This window comes from Acipenser ruthenus, chromosome 24 (genome assembly GCF_902713425.1).
Source record: "Acipenser ruthenus chromosome 24, fAciRut3.2 maternal haplotype, whole genome shotgun sequence".
Lineage (NCBI taxonomy): Eukaryota > Metazoa > Chordata > Actinopteri > Acipenseriformes > Acipenseridae > Acipenser > Acipenser ruthenus.
In genome coordinates this window covers 5,505,997-5,521,322 of record NC_081212.1, presented here as the reverse complement: position 1 = coordinate 5,521,322, position 15,326 = coordinate 5,505,997, and the positions used below count along the sequence as shown (strand labels likewise).

At 38.0% G+C, this 15,326-nt stretch overlaps 1 protein-coding gene across 12 annotated transcripts in view; it reads left to right on the top strand.

Annotated features, from left to right (window-relative positions):
* The window catches only part of ncor1 (nuclear receptor corepressor 1), a 60,512-nt gene that overhangs the window by 8,624 nt on the left and 36,562 nt on the right, over nucleotides 1–15,326 (top strand). For 11 of the 12 annotated variants that reach the window (XM_058998154.1, XM_058998158.1, XM_058998156.1 and 8 more), the window contains exons 6-14: nucleotides 1,174–1,287; nucleotides 3,551–3,607; nucleotides 3,757–3,809; nucleotides 5,984–6,050; nucleotides 6,646–6,818; nucleotides 7,812–7,902; nucleotides 8,266–8,444; nucleotides 9,070–9,124; nucleotides 9,913–10,017. In XM_058998154.1, the coding sequence (XP_058854137.1) occupies nucleotides 1,174–1,287; nucleotides 3,551–3,607; nucleotides 3,757–3,809; nucleotides 5,984–6,050; nucleotides 6,646–6,818; nucleotides 7,812–7,902; nucleotides 8,266–8,444; nucleotides 9,070–9,124; nucleotides 9,913–10,017 (894 nt within the window). Of the gene's footprint in view, nucleotides 1–1,173; nucleotides 1,288–3,550; nucleotides 3,608–3,756; nucleotides 3,810–5,983; nucleotides 6,051–6,645; nucleotides 6,819–7,811; nucleotides 7,903–8,265; nucleotides 8,445–9,069; nucleotides 9,125–9,912; nucleotides 10,018–13,068; nucleotides 13,581–15,326 lie in introns of those variants that run through there. The other variant, XM_058998159.1, reaches the window with a different exon arrangement.

The window sequence follows — 15,326 nt, the reverse complement described above, 5'->3', positions numbered from 1 at the left end:
CTCCAGAGATGCTGTTTCATAAATCCACCCCTGTTTCTTGTTGTACTTTATCTTGTTTTACACCATTTAACTTTTAATATTGAAAAATAATGTAAAACCAGCTCCACCTGAATATGAAACTTAACATGGAAATTTACATTGCAAAATAGCATCCTTATTTTAATTGCAGGTTGAATACCACTTGTCCTATGTTGATGAAAGCAAAGCACATGTTTTATTTTTAAAGACGCTATTGTACAGACCCTTGATCATGGTGACTAATTCTTGTGGTACTGGCACCTGTAATGAGTTTGAACATCGTGCAAGATAACATGTTACAATTATGCCTTGTCTTAAAAGTACAGACGTAACCTTTAAATACTCAGACACTTCGCTTTGACTATAGGGAGTTAAGGAAATATGTGTCCATTTTATTGTTCAACTGAAGAATAGAAAATTGTGCGAGGTAATGAGGACAAGACCTGCTGCTTTATATAAAGATGAAAGTGAATTCTGTCAGTTATTCTACATGTTATTAATTTATGATAGCTGTATGTTTTATAGAGTGCACACAATGAACTGATGTGGCACTTTTTTGATAGATTATTGCCATTAATGAACTGTTGGTTTTAGGTTTACTCCAGAATACATAATTGTGGGTGATGTCTGACCCTTTTTGATGGTACACTGGTGTTTTGAAGATGACAGTCCACTCTTTGAATTGTAATTGGGTGATGCTGTACAGTAACCTGCCTGCTATGAAAATCTGTAAAAACTATTTAAACTAAATTAATGTAGACTTGTTGGCAGGAGTTCTAGTGCTGAATGCACATGACTGAGGAAAAAGGAAAAAAAAAAGATTTATGAAGCTAGGATCTTTCAGGGCTGATGGCCTTTTTGCTATAACCTTTTGTTGTCTTTTTTTTAACGTTTTGTATAGCAACAGCAACTCCAAACAGGAATACCACCAGATTCTCAGACAATCAGTGAAAAGTGACCCACAAAACCAACACGTAACTGACGTTGGTGTATGAAAAGGAGTTCATCAGCACTGAATGTATTTATTTAATTTTTCTGGCAGTTCAGATAGTGCTTGTGAAGTAAAACATACAGGTAGCAAAGCCAAGAATAGGCCTGATAGATGTGTTCTGCAATTTATTCCGTTCTGCTTTTCTCTCCATCCTTGTCTCTTAGCAACAACTAGAAGAGGAAGCAGCTAAACCTCCTGAGCCCGAGAAGCCCGTCTCTCCGCCTCCGGTGGAGCAGAAGCACCGCAGCATTGTTCAGATTATCTATGATGAGAACCGGGTACGAACTGAACGTTCATTCAGAAAGAGAGATCGGATCTGTGTATTGCAGTTTTGTACAGTGCCTAACTGCAAATTAACAGAATTTGTGAATAACTGAATTGTGACATTTTTATTGCCTTACTGGTTTTTTTTTTCTTCCCAATATTAGTTTTTTTGGTCAACAGAAACTTTGCATCAAACCACTTGTTTGTTATGCAGATATAACTGATGACGACTAACTTTTTAATGTAGTTCAGATTGCTTTTGCAGGCATATTCCAGCTTATGTTAAATCAATAAAGAAACCGACGCTTATTTCTGTAGCCCAAGGTCCTCTGGTTTATATAAGAGATTCTTCCGACTTCCTCTCTTCCATTAGGCATGTACAAGACAAGATCTGAGGCCAATGCCAGGTTAATACATTTAGGACAGAGATGTCTCCTTCGGCTGACAGCACAACCAGGGGTTACTGGAGTTCACGCTTTGGCTCAGTCTGCCTGTCAAGGCACAGGAAGCCCTTGCTTACAGGTCATTAAGGAGCAGCGTCCTGTTGGAGCAGTCCTTTAACCCTTTATGCAGGAAGAGGGCAGAAATGTCAGGAAAACCCCTTGCTGTTGAAGGGATTGACTTGTTGTTTTTAGCTGGTTTCCGGGAACCCTTCCTTGCTTTTAAAATAAACACTGTTCCGTTTATTTTAAACAGTTTCTCTAGTTTGAGTACAGTAGCGCTCATGTAATATTTTTTTCAGCTGGGGGGTTTCCAGGTAGCTAGGCATTACCATTTTTGTGTTTTTGTACTTTTAATAGTATACAGTTTGGGGAGTTGTTTAATGAAGATTGTTTGGTTAGATGACAATAAAAATGTCCAGTTATCGATGATCAGCTAAAACATTTTTTATTACCTTAAACCCATTAATTGCGACTTTGTCCCTAGTTAGTAGTTCTTTCTCTCAATTTTTTTTTGGCTGCTTACTGTTGTTTCCCACAGCAGAAATCCCCCAGTTGATTACATACCTCCAAGCATCTCTATAGAAAAAATCAGTTTACAGGAAGTGAGAGGAACAAAACATCTCTGCAGCAGTGGAGCCAAATCTTTCAGCTTTAGATGACTGTCAGAAACACGATTTATTGACGATAATGTGTTTACCAACGGTTTGCTTGTGTGCTTTCTGTTTGACACTAGGAACCGTTATTCAAATCTGTCTGAGCAGCAAGCAGTGCATCATAGAAAACAAAAATAGAGTGACAGCACGACTTGTGGGGAGGGCTTGCTGAGTTTGCTGTCTGCCACATACAGATTACACACATCGCTCTTTCAGAGTCATGTGGCTCTGACAGAGGGTTGTTCATCTATTCTGGAGGTGGTGTTTCACATGCCAGTGAAACTGAATAGCAGACGTACAGCTCAGCTTTATTTTGTAAACAGAGATTTCACAATTCAAGCAATTTTTCTTCCAGTAGTATTTGCATGTGTTACTGATCTTGAAGAATTCAATCCTGGATCAGGAATTGATATATCATCAAGTCATTGTGTTTTCTTTCTTTCTTTCTTTCTTTCTTTCTTTCTTTCTTTCTTTGTGATTTTAGCATATAAATAGAGCTTGTTAAAATCATATTTTTTAAAATCTCATTGCTTGGCTGACCAATTGGCTTTGTTGTGTCTTGAACAATTCCTCTCCAAGGTTAGAATACTGTGCGTTCAGCGTCTTTGGGAGACGGTTTGGCCTAAAAAGGCTGAAATCTTAATCTAGGAGACCTCTTTTTTTTTTTTTTTTTGGAGACAAAACAAACCAGTGTTTTCTGAGAAAATAACGGAAGCCATATAACACTTAGTCATGCATTTAAAAAGAAAGCATTGGCAAATAAAATGTTTATCCACCCCGTGATGGCTAAAGGGAAATCAGATAATGCTGAATATTGGAAGAAAATTGGGACATTGTTTATAATGTACCAGGGAAGGGAAAGCTTTATGGCAATGCTTATGTTAAACAGTCTGAATAGCATTTGCAAGCAAGATATCTCTAGGCAAAAAGATAAGTTATAGGATATTGTAGCAAATATTTAGATAAACTGTGCTTAAAATGCACGTCATCCATACCTTTCACAGACCCCAATTAACACTAATATTGGACTACCTAACCTTACCATAAGGTAGTCAGTACAGAAGAGTACTTTATAAATTGGGATATAGAGTTTAAGCCTTGACATTTCTGTTTTTGGTATTATTTGAAAGACTGTTTTTGGATATGAGAAATCTGTTAATTCTAAATATTTTTCTTTGTAGAAAAAAGCAGAAGAAGCTCATAAGATATTTGAAGGCCTGGGACCAAAAGTTGAGCTGGTAAGTAACAAACATCCTGTTAAATTGTTGATTATAATTGACTTCCCCTGCACATGCACACGCACACACACACTCACACACACAAATCAATTCAGAGAAGCTACTTTAAGTTGACCGTATTGTACTAATTGTTAACCACTATATTTCAGCCCCTCTATAATCAGCCATCAGATACCAAGGTATACCATGACAACATTAAAACGTAAGTAGAAAATTTAACTTGTTCTTTTTAGTGGGGGGGGACAACAACATTATTTTTAAGGGGTGAAGCATACTGTATAAGGTGGCAATTGTGTATCAAAGACTCCCCAGAATGCTAGATCATAAAATAATAATATTTTGTTCAGTATGCTAGCTGTGCTGGCTTGCTTTGGTCAGCCAGAGTCTCTAGAACTACAGGGAAAAGGAATTTGAAGTCCGCTGAAGTTTAAAAAAAAAAAAAAATAATAATAATTTTTAAATAAATTGTGGGGCGCCCTATAGCCTGGACATCGCCGGTTCGAGTCCAGGCTATTCCATTGCTGACCTTAGACGGGAGTTCCCAGGGGGCGGAGCACAACTGACCGAGCGCCGCACCGGGAGGGGGGGTAGGTTGGCCAAGGTGTCCTCGGCTCACCGTGCACCAGCGACCCCTGTAGTCTGGCCGTTCGCCTGTGGGCTTGCCTGTAAGCTGCCCAGAGCTGCATTGTCCTCCGACGCTGTAGGTGGCTGCATGGTGAGTCTGCAGTGTGAAAAGAAGCGGTCAGCTGACGGCACACGCTTCGGAGGACAGCGTGTGTTCATCTTCGCTGCTCCCGAGTCAGCGCAGGGGTGGTAGCGGTGAGCTGAGCCTAAATAATAATTGGATACTCTAAATTGGGAGAAAATAATACAAAATAATTGCCGACTACTAAATTTAAAAAAATTAAAATTAAAAAATGGTATGCATTACAGGTGGGGATTACTCTGTATTGTTTGGTTTTGCAATGATACGTCAGTTTGAAAAAGACAGAGGACTGCCATGCAGGTGTTGTTTTTAAATGACATGCGCCATAGTTCTTTAGCAGTTACCATAACTGAGACTGTTAAAAAAACAGTATGTGGTTGGGGGGGTTCTTATCTGTGCATACCATGAGATAAAGACACGTCAAACCACATTGCTATCAAAAGCCTGTGCTGTGGGAATGCAGTGCATTGGCAGAAACAGCAAGGTAAAAGAGTTCATGGAGCGGAACCTTTTAACTCCAGCTCTGCCTACTACAAGGCATGTTTTCGATTTTACTGTTGGATTCTGTTTATTTAATTAGTGTATCAAAAAACGATTGCATTCCTGGGGTTGAATGCAATAAAAAGTTATAAATACTACAGAGCCATGTGACCCTGTGATAGATGGATAGATTTCTAGTTTAAGTCTTGAGCGGATTTAAGTCAGATTCACGACACAATAGAAACAGCTCATTTAGTATTCTAGTATACTAATTCTTAATTTACAGTTTGAAAGGAACACAGCAAATATATTGTACACTAGTTGATCCTCTCTGCTTAAATGTAAAGTCATATTGCAGTGTCCTTGAATGGGGGGGGGGGGGGGGGGGGCTATTCTGATGTCCTCCGGAATGCACAGACATCAGGTTTCACAAATATTGAGATGCGTGCTATGTAGTACACTACACAGTGAAACTGTTTTTAGCCCCATAACTTGTCTATACTTGGCAGCGGTTTTAATTCCTATGCAGTGGGAGTATTCTGTTTTCTTTCACTGCATACTATGAAAGGATTACTTGGCGAGCAGCAAAACGTCTGTGTTGAAGTTCAGTCGTTAAAAGGCAGGACACTGGGGCGTGGTACCATTTCCTGGTGACCCTTGTTTTTTGGCGTAGAAGATGGTAAATATAGCAGAGTTTAGTAGCATGGAGATTAAGCTGCCTTTTATTTGTTTTTTCTCATTTTAAAGTAAAAACATGTAAATCACATAACAGCGTGGGCTGTTAATGGTACACAGCTAGCTGGCTCTGAAAGAGTCGTATACTGGTAGTGAAATTAGAACAATGGCATACATTTCATGATGTCCCCAGCTCCTCAATGAAAAGCTTTCAGGATAGATTGGTCTGTCACTAAACATTACATCACTGACTCGGAGAGGCATGCATCTATTATCGGAGCTTAAGTATACCCTGATAGTAGAAACCACAGGAGGAGACTTATAACAAGAAAATATGAGCGTGAGTGTGTGTGGTAGAATCACTCTTTGCAAACCTTTCATAAAATTTCTTTCTTATACCTAGTAGCACAAATCCAGATTTTTGGATGACAAAATGATGTTAACATAGGAGATCTACTCTCTGATAAATAGAATGTATGATTTTTTGGGAAACAATTATGTGTGTTTTGTTTCAGGAACCAAGTGATGCGAAAGAAGCTTATTCTGTTCTTTAAAAGGAGGAATCATGCTCGGAAACAAAGGGTAAGTGAGCTATTGATTTTATATTATGCAAATGATGGAGCTGTTAGGGTTGTAAATGAAGCAGTGCAAACATACTGTCAGTACTATTCAGTGAATAGTCTAAGCAGGTAGGTAGTACTGGTACAGTGTTCATTAGCACTTGATTTACAGTTATAAATCAAGTTTTTATATGGAGCAGTGACTGGTTTAACTGTGTGTTTTTAAAGCAATCAAAAGTGATTACTGAGATTGTTTAATAAAAAAAAAAAAATAATAATAATTTCAAAACTGGTTATTGTTCTCCTCTTATTCTTCAGTGATTCTGACACTTGCATGCTACCAAGTAGCTTTTGTTGAAGAGAAAGAGAAATCACTCTCACATGAATGCTTATCCTAATAAAGTAACCACGCCTTTCATTTGATTGTAATTGATAAAGTTCTGTGGTTTGCGATCATGCTTAGAAGCAGCATTACTGTCTTGTCTTGCTTTAGAACCGGTATTTGTTTTTGTACATTCAAAGGGGTAGCAAGTAACCAATAGAATGCTGTTTTACTAGCGAGAGCTTGTTTTTTCTGCTGCTACGGTACATGTTAAGTTTTGGTATCCTATAACTAGGAGCAGAACATCTGCCAGCGCTACGACCAGCTCATGGATGCGTGGGAGAAGAAACTGGAGCGGATTGAGAACAACCCCCGGAGGAAAGCCAAGGAGAGCAGGACCAGGGAGTACTACGAGAGGCAGTTCCCTGAAATCAGAAAACAGCGCGAACAGCAGGAACGATTTCAAAGGTGCGCTCGCAGCTAGTCTATATTCACCGGTCAAATAGCTACACCCAGCTTTGCGAATGCGTTAGGTAAATAGTCACAACTACAGAAAAATAGCCCTTCCCGTCATCTCCAGCAAGGGCAGTGGGAAGAATTGTGCCTGTAAGTTTTTTCAGTGATGCTTATACAAGACAAACCTGCTAAGCTGTACAGGGGCTCTTGAAAACTATATTTAACGCGAGACCAGGAAGTTTCTCCTGTGCATTTTAAAAAGGCCATTAAAAAAGCCTTGTTGAAAATAGTCTGCGTAATACTGAACTTGTGGAAACTAGGTGAAAGAGAAAAAAGCACCAAATTTGGACTTTAAAAGGAAGACTGTAGTTGGCTGACCTGATCTTTCCCCTACTTTGTGTATAATTACTCAGGAAGCTGCGGTTGTTGAGACACAAGTTGGGGTTTTGACGCTGCAGAGGTGATGGCAAGGACACAACTGAACAAGGGAGGGAGTCGAAATGAGTTAACACAAAGATGAAATTCAGTTTGATTATGTGCACACTAACCCTTTCTATGAAAGAAGCTCAATATACATCAGTGTAATGCTCTGTATTAAGTAGCCGGGAACTGTAATGGCATTGTCTTGGTGAGTTATTCTGCTATATAGAACTACTGTAGGTACTGAGTGTGAGGGAATCCCTCAGTGCTAGTATCTTCTACTGTACGTAGTAGTATTTTGAATCTCGTTATTTGTTGCATTGGTGGTGTTGCAGTGATTTAAAAAAAAAAAGGACACACTAAAATGAAAATGGCCAGTTTAACTATTGCTTTTTTGCATTGTGTATTCTGAAATAGTTTCAGGAATGTTAAAATATTTTAAACTATAAAGTACCGGTAACTATATGCATTTTTTAATATATCTTTTAAAAGCTAAGTTTGTGCAGTTTTACACTAAAGAAATGCAACTGTGAACGCCATACAGTCTCACTAAAGTTTTAATCTTTTCTTTGTAAATAATTTTAGGGTTGGCCAGAGAGGCACTGGGCTTTCTGCAACTATCGCTAGAAGTGAGCACGAGATTTCAGAAATCATCGATGGACTGTCTGAGCAGGAGGTATGATTTCCATGTATTTTGGATGGTACTGTTTAACATTAATGGCTCTTAAACTGACAATAATTTCAACATGAATGGTGTAGGTTCACATTGTGATTAGTTAGGTATATCTTTTCCCCGCCCCCTGTGAATCATAGCTCCTTTTCCAGAGCCTTATAATCTGTCCAGTCTTAATGCGTTACTCCAAAGCCAGACTGCAGCATTATACTTTGGCTGTAGGTGGCGAGTATATATTGCCCATTTTATACATCTTTTGTATATTTTGGAACTAATTTTGCTGTTGGAGAAAATGAACCTTTAATAAAAAGAATGGGTATGGAATGGAGATGGGAAACTGATTGGTGTTGACCAAATGTTTTCTAGAACAATGAGAAGCAGATGCGTCAGCTCTCTGTGATCCCCCCAATGATGTACGATTCTGAGCAGAGACGAGTCCGGTTCATCAACATGAACGGACTGATGGAGGATCCCATGAAGGTTTACAAGGCACGCCACTTTATGAACGTCTGGACGGATCACGAGAAGGAGATCTTTAAAGAAAAGTGTGTATAGTGTTTGAAAGTCTATGGAATGAAGATGTCAGAGGTTCCTTTTAATTAAGATTTAGTAACTTTACAGATAACTAAATAGTGCCACAGACTGCCTGACCTATGGAACCTATATGGCTGGTTTCACAGAATTTGATGAGCACCAATCTTGGACTACCTCATTTAAAAAGTAGTCAAAGAACATGTGCAAATCAGGGTTGTGAAACTGTCCTCCGTGCTATCCATCAATAACATGAGTGTAGATATACAAATTAGTAGAGAAGTTGACTGGTCTGCTGTTTTAGCTTGTGTTATCTTTGCTTGCTGTATGTGATAAGTATGCTGGGATAGTGTATGACTTTGTATTATATGTTTTGTCTGGCAGCACTGTATTTCTTTAAGGTTTGGTTTTGGTACCCAGGAGTTTGTTTGTTTTTCAACACCAATTTTTTAGCAAGATTTGTGTCAGCAAGATGTCATGTTCTTGTCTTTCTTGTAAAGTTAGTCTATTTAATATTGTAGCAAGATATATTTATTTTAAACAATGAAAGGGCAACAGCTGCTCCCCAAATTGCTAGATTTTTGTTTGCAGCTGCTGTAGCATGTATATTGATTGATGAAAATCTGTTTTGTTTTACAGGTTTGTGCAACATCCAAAGAACTTCAGCCTCATTGCTTCTTATTTAGAGAGAAAGGTACGTTGATTATATAAACTAGAACATGTCTTGTTGCACTTAGTCTTGATTCATTCCAAGGCCTCGGAATATGATACTACTAGAATCCTGGGACTGATTGGTGATTAAACTAAAATTCGAATCATTCCATTCCCCAAGCCAAGAGCCAAAGGTGGGCAGGAAATCGGAACTAACGAATTCACACGTTCCTAGTAAAATATTAATTCAATTTGATATTTACTGCTACTGAACACAGAGTACTAGTGTTTTCGGTCAGACACTGGTTGACAGTTAATCCTAACGGTTCCATTCAGGTACACAAGCAAATGTACTCTGGGGGAGGAAAAAGATTTAGCAGAAGAAGCTTTTATCCCATATTGAAAGTTAAAGGCAGTACATTTCCATAAGTTAGTTGTTGCTTGGGTAGTGGTTAACATTACTAAACATTTAAAATGTTTACACCTAGTTAATTTACATTGCACAGCGTTTTTAATTGCTATTAGTTTGACCCTTCACAATACTACAGCAGTATTTTGAAAGGACCCGTACAAGCCATGCATTTTTACTGCATTGAAAAGTGTCCAAATTAAATACAGCATGGTGCTGTATTGCAGTTTGTGGCAGTGTCCCTTCTCTAAATGTAAGAGGGGAGATGAAATAAACCTGTTCATTTGGGTAATGAATGTTTGTATTGTTGTAAATTGAGATCCTTGGTTTGTAAAGCATCATTTTGGGATGTGTGTCTCAAGTCTTAGTTTTTCCTTTGTGTTTAAACACAAACGCTGCCTTCTTTTTATATTTGTTTTTAGAACGTAGCAGACTGTGTTTTATATTACTACTTAACAAAGAAGAATGAGAATTATAAGACCCTGGTAAGGCGTAACTATGGACGACGTAGAGGAAGGAACCACCAGGTGAGTAAACCAAGTCTTTTCCATGTTGGAAAACATGTTGGAATGAAAATATTAATACTGTAATACAAAACTGCTATGTTTTAGACAGCTCTATTTTGATTGATTTTAACTTTTTTTTTGTCCCGCACACTTAAGGTGAAGAATTCTACTTGTGTTTTAGAACACCTTTCTGTGTTACAGTTCTCACTGTGTAAAGTATGATTTTATAAATTCATACTTTTTACAAGGACATTTTTAAAGAAAACTTTTACCATGGAGCCATTACCACAGTATCTCAAGATAAGCAACAATATTGCATATACAGTAAGATGAATACATGCATTTGTTGCTGTTTGTCTTGTAAAAATACATTGGTTAATTTGATCACATGTGTGAAACTGTTTTTCAGAATTTGTTAAAAAAAATAAACAACGGTTTGGTATTATGTAGACAACCTTTGTTTTTCTCACTGTAGAGAAGCAAGCATTTTGATCGCCTGACTCTTGGTGGCCATCTAGTGTACAACAGTTTTAGCTTTCTATTTGTTTAAAAAAAACGGATCATCTGCAGTAAGGATAAGTGCTTGATTTTTGTCACTAGAAAAGACTTCTGCTCAGCCAGTAGAATAATTTGCAAGAGATATCTCTAATTTGATCTAGTTGCTAGTAATTCCAAAGTTCCTTTGAAGCAGAGAAATGCTCTAAGAATTCCAAAGATGTGAATAGAATTAGTTTGCAAATTGTTAGTGTTGTCTTTTCTAATTGTTAGTTACAGAATTAATCTTGTTTCCAAAACTCTTATGGCTGGGTTCACACACAGACCCCGATTTAGCTCCAGTCCTGGAAAGATTCCTAACATTAGGCAGTCCAAGATTAAGATTAATGCTAATGTGAAACCTGTCATTTGTGCATTTTAATGTATTTTTTTTTTTTTTAAATTCTTTCTATTGTTTGACTCCACATGAGTTTCATACACTTTCTGATGTAATTGGTAGTTGATGCTGTGCATGTGCAGCAAAGGGATTTGGGTTTATGTGGGCTTTTCTGCAAGCATTGTATCCGATTTACTTTAGCCAGAGTCTCGCTGAGTGTTAAAAGGAGCGGGATCAATTGCTCTTAATGTAATGTCTAAACATCAGAAACATGGGATCTAATGTGATGCTGCTAGTTTTAATTCAGCATGCTCTGAGTCCCACAACACATTTAAACAACGTCTGTGGCCATAAAGGGGAAATGGTGCCATACACCGCAAAGCCTTTTATCGGTTAGGTGGTTCTTACTAGTCTATAACATTTACCAGTTTTGCTTCTCAAAATGTTTCAGAACGATGGTAAATGCATTGTGAGTCTTCTTTGCATCCCGGTTGTCAGCTTTGTACTATGTCAGGATTCCAGTAACGAAAGTGTTCCAATAGCTGCTATTTTAAAATGAAATGAATCTCCTCCACATTCATGCCAAGCTTCCTGTTGTGTCTTTCACTGAAGCTGATGAGAAACATTGTCCTTTTTTGTTGGTTCCCAGCATGTGTAGGTATAGCGGAGAGGTACAGGAGAGGGTGGTTTCGAGGCAGTCTGGGTTACACCATGTTCGCTCAGTACATACAGAGAGATAGATAAGCAGATGTTTGCCGCAGAGGAGCAGTTTTATGGAGCTTCACATTACAGTCAAGGGGAGAAGTTGACATAAGCTGTATTCACTATGGTAATACAGAGCTTTTAAACATAGTCTGTGTTAAATGTACCATTTTTTTTTTTTAAATGTGTATTTTTTTCTATCTATATACTAATATGGAATTTGCTTGTGCCATGATTCCATCAATAAAACCTTAAAGTACAACTTGGTTGAGTTCTGTAATTTTAGTAATAGCTTTTACACAGGACCGAAAAACGGTTAAATTATGCAGCCCTTGTGTTTCTTAAATATGACCATTTTACAAGATGAATACTGTAAGGGAATCCTGACAAAACAGAAGATTGAATACAAGTAGAAATTTCTTCATGCTACTGTTTACACATTTTTTAGCAATGATTTGTTTTAGATCCTGAGATTACATGCTGTGAAGGTGAGTGTATACACCATCAGTGTAGGTGGTCTATGAACTGTAGGCGGTATTGTCAGTTTAATTTAAAAGGAAATGATTGAATATTTAAGCTTGTTGTAGTTATTAACAACTTGGTCAAATGCAGGGTGTTTAATGTACTTTTTTGACATCAGTATTTTAATACATACATTGTCATTATAACAGTAGGTTAAGGAACTGTGATCTTTTGCACGTCTTTGTACCAGTGCACTTTATTGAGGTTGGGATGGAGTTGCATCATGTTTCTGGAATCCTGCCCAGTAAGGGGTATTCTGTCTTGCAGAGGTGAGAAATCACACATGCTCTACGGGGAGAGTTAGGTCATCTCATGAAAAATGGTTAAAAAGATTTGTAATATAAATCTGTGCTTGCAGAATAGCACAGCCAGCTATTAAACACCAAAGAGTAAGAAGTGAGGACTATAATTATGTGTCTCGGGACTAAAATCTTTTTGTACTGAATCAAGCTAGCAAAGATCATAATACTGTAGCAGCACTGTGTTTACTGTAATCAGTTTCTTAACAGGTAAAAAAAAAAAACATATAGTATATTTTTTTAGTTTAACAAAGTAGTAAATTAACAATTAGGATGCTTTTGGCTACAGAGAAATTTAAATAAACCTATTCCAGCCCAGGCATAAAATGAAAAGGTCATGCTTACATTTCTTTTTTTTTTTTTTTTTTTTTCAGTGGTTGAATTTGAATATAATTTAGAAGTCTAAATGTTAGAAACCTAAAATGCAAATCTGAAGTGTCTCATTAGTTTAACTATAAGGTAGAAATCTGACCTGGCCCTGTAGAATTGTGACATCATCTGCCAGTTAAAGTAATTCTACCTATTAAATAGTTAAAAATAACATCATTTTAATAATTAAGCACTGCTTGCAAGCAAGCAAGGCTGCACACAAAGAGTTAAGTAAAAAAAAAAAAAATTCTGAAAGGCTTCCCTTGTTTGCAGCGACATCCGTTCTAAACTAAAATTGCGTGTTGTGTAATCCACTTTTAGAGCGAGACTGCAGACTGATTAAATGAAATGCTCCCTGAAATCCAGGGAAGAGTGTGTTGTACTGCCAGAGGAGAGAGCACACACAGAGTGAGGACAGGACAGAACAGAAAGGATCTGGTCTGCGTCGTCCCTGCGCTTGCTAGTTAGTTGCAGCTCTTCGACCACCCCTTCAGCTCTGCAGCTGGTGGTACGGCCCAGTGATCTGACTAGACCAAAACTTGTTGTGCTGCTGTGAATGCCAATCAAACGGAGCACTCGGCAGGGATTACCTTGAGTGACCCCTGATAGATTAGAGTGTGCATGTGAGATGGGCGATTCTTCAGGCAGCTTAAGCGCCAGGATGACACAATTTCCTGGAATATGCAGGGTGCTGGGTGAAGCAGCCTTCCTAAGGAGCTCGGCGTTGCTTCTCTTCTGTCCTCTGGAGCTTTATCTTGGGCACTGCGGATAGTCGGGCTGGTCAGGACAAAGTGCTTTGAAACCAACTGATGAGCGTACAGGTACGTTATTGGCTAAACAAAAAGGTGACGCTGGCCGTCTAAATGAATCTCTGTGGCAGTCTGAATTTCCAGTGCTGACCGGGTGGTTTCATTAAATGATTTGACTCTCCCGGAGCAAGCTGAAAGCCTACTATTTAGCTGCATATTAGATTTATATTTAGCACAGTGAACGGCGATAGCTGTTGCTGATCTTTGACTTGCATACCTTAACTAATGCAGTAGGCTAAAGTTCAGGCCACTCTACACTGAAGTTGCAGTGTGTGCGTGCGTGTGTGTGTGTACCTTAACCCTTTCCTCGGTCATTCAGTTAGCACGCTCCTTTTAGAAGTGTTTTGGTTTTAAGCACTGCTGTGAGAGTTCAATGATAGCACACAATGAGTCTGCTTTAAATAGGTGAAGAATGTTTTCCCCCATGACAGAGTCTAACTGGTTTTGTGTAAAGCAAGCAGTGCAGACTATTTTCATGTTGGGTCCTGATTTTTAACATTAATAATAAAAAGTAATCCTATTTTATTTATTTATTTTACTGAATGTCATCAGAGTAAACACAAATGTTGCTTTGGTTGGAACCTTTATTATAATTAAATGAGGTAGAATTAACACATTTGCCAATTTCAGAATAATTTTAGATACTTTCCCCCTTTGGAAATTTGAAAGGATGTAAAACAGTGTGAAAACCTACAGAGAATTTATTTATTTTATTAAAAAAAAAATTAAGCCGGTCATTTTAGAGTAGTACAAAATTGCACAAGGCCTCATGGCATAGTTTTAATGTTTTATTGTATCTATAATTGTTCTGTGTTTGTTTTCTTTCCCTTTCTTCTAAACTGAAGGCTTCACTGCCACTGTTTACCACATTCAGTTGTGCTGTATTAGCAGAGCAGCAGAACTCATTAGCTTTCTTATGCCTTGGCACAAACGCCTGGTTTCTGGCAAGACTTATCAAATGGAACATTGGAGCTGAAAATTTGATCCACTTCTGGTAGCTTGTTTTCAAATATCAATCTGCAGGTTAGTCCATAAGGCCATTTTTATTACCGGGGGATATATTTTGATTTTATGCTTTCTTTTTGGACCCTGAAATCATCTACAACTTCCTTCAGTCAATCTGAAACATCTGTTTCTTGTTTTAGGGAGATGGTACTGTAGGTTGTCACAGTTTCCCAGGGTTGCAGTTTTGAAACTTGTTTGATTTGTTTTCTTTTTGGGTTACATTCTACAGCTAGGCATGGAAATGCCTACTGGACAGGAGATAAGACCACGTGCAGTATGTTCTGTGGGATAGACATTAGCTGTTTCAATTGCCCTCTGAACGGTGTCAGCCCCCGGCCCTAAAATATTTCAGCTACTTTTGCATTCATATCCATCCAAGCCTAATTATTAAATGTTTTTTAATAATTAATTCAAGTATGTAGTTTTCAGTTTGTGAGCTGTGTACTATGCAGGTGTTATTAAGAAGGTTATTAGGGTGCTTTTATAATTAGGTTAAGATCTTCCGTATGCTTCCCTAGCTGTTGAAATTGAAAATGGCATTTAAAAAAGAAAATTAAGTTGTGGCAGCTGCAGCGTTCACTGTGCAGTTCTTAATAAACGTCAAATGCATTATTGGAATACCAAAGACAGTCCCAATTCACAATAAAAAATGACAGTCTGATTCTAATTCCTTTTGAACAGCCTTCAGCTCCCTTATGGTGCAGGGCACCCATGCATCTGTGCCTTGTGCTTGGATACAGACACTTGTTTTTG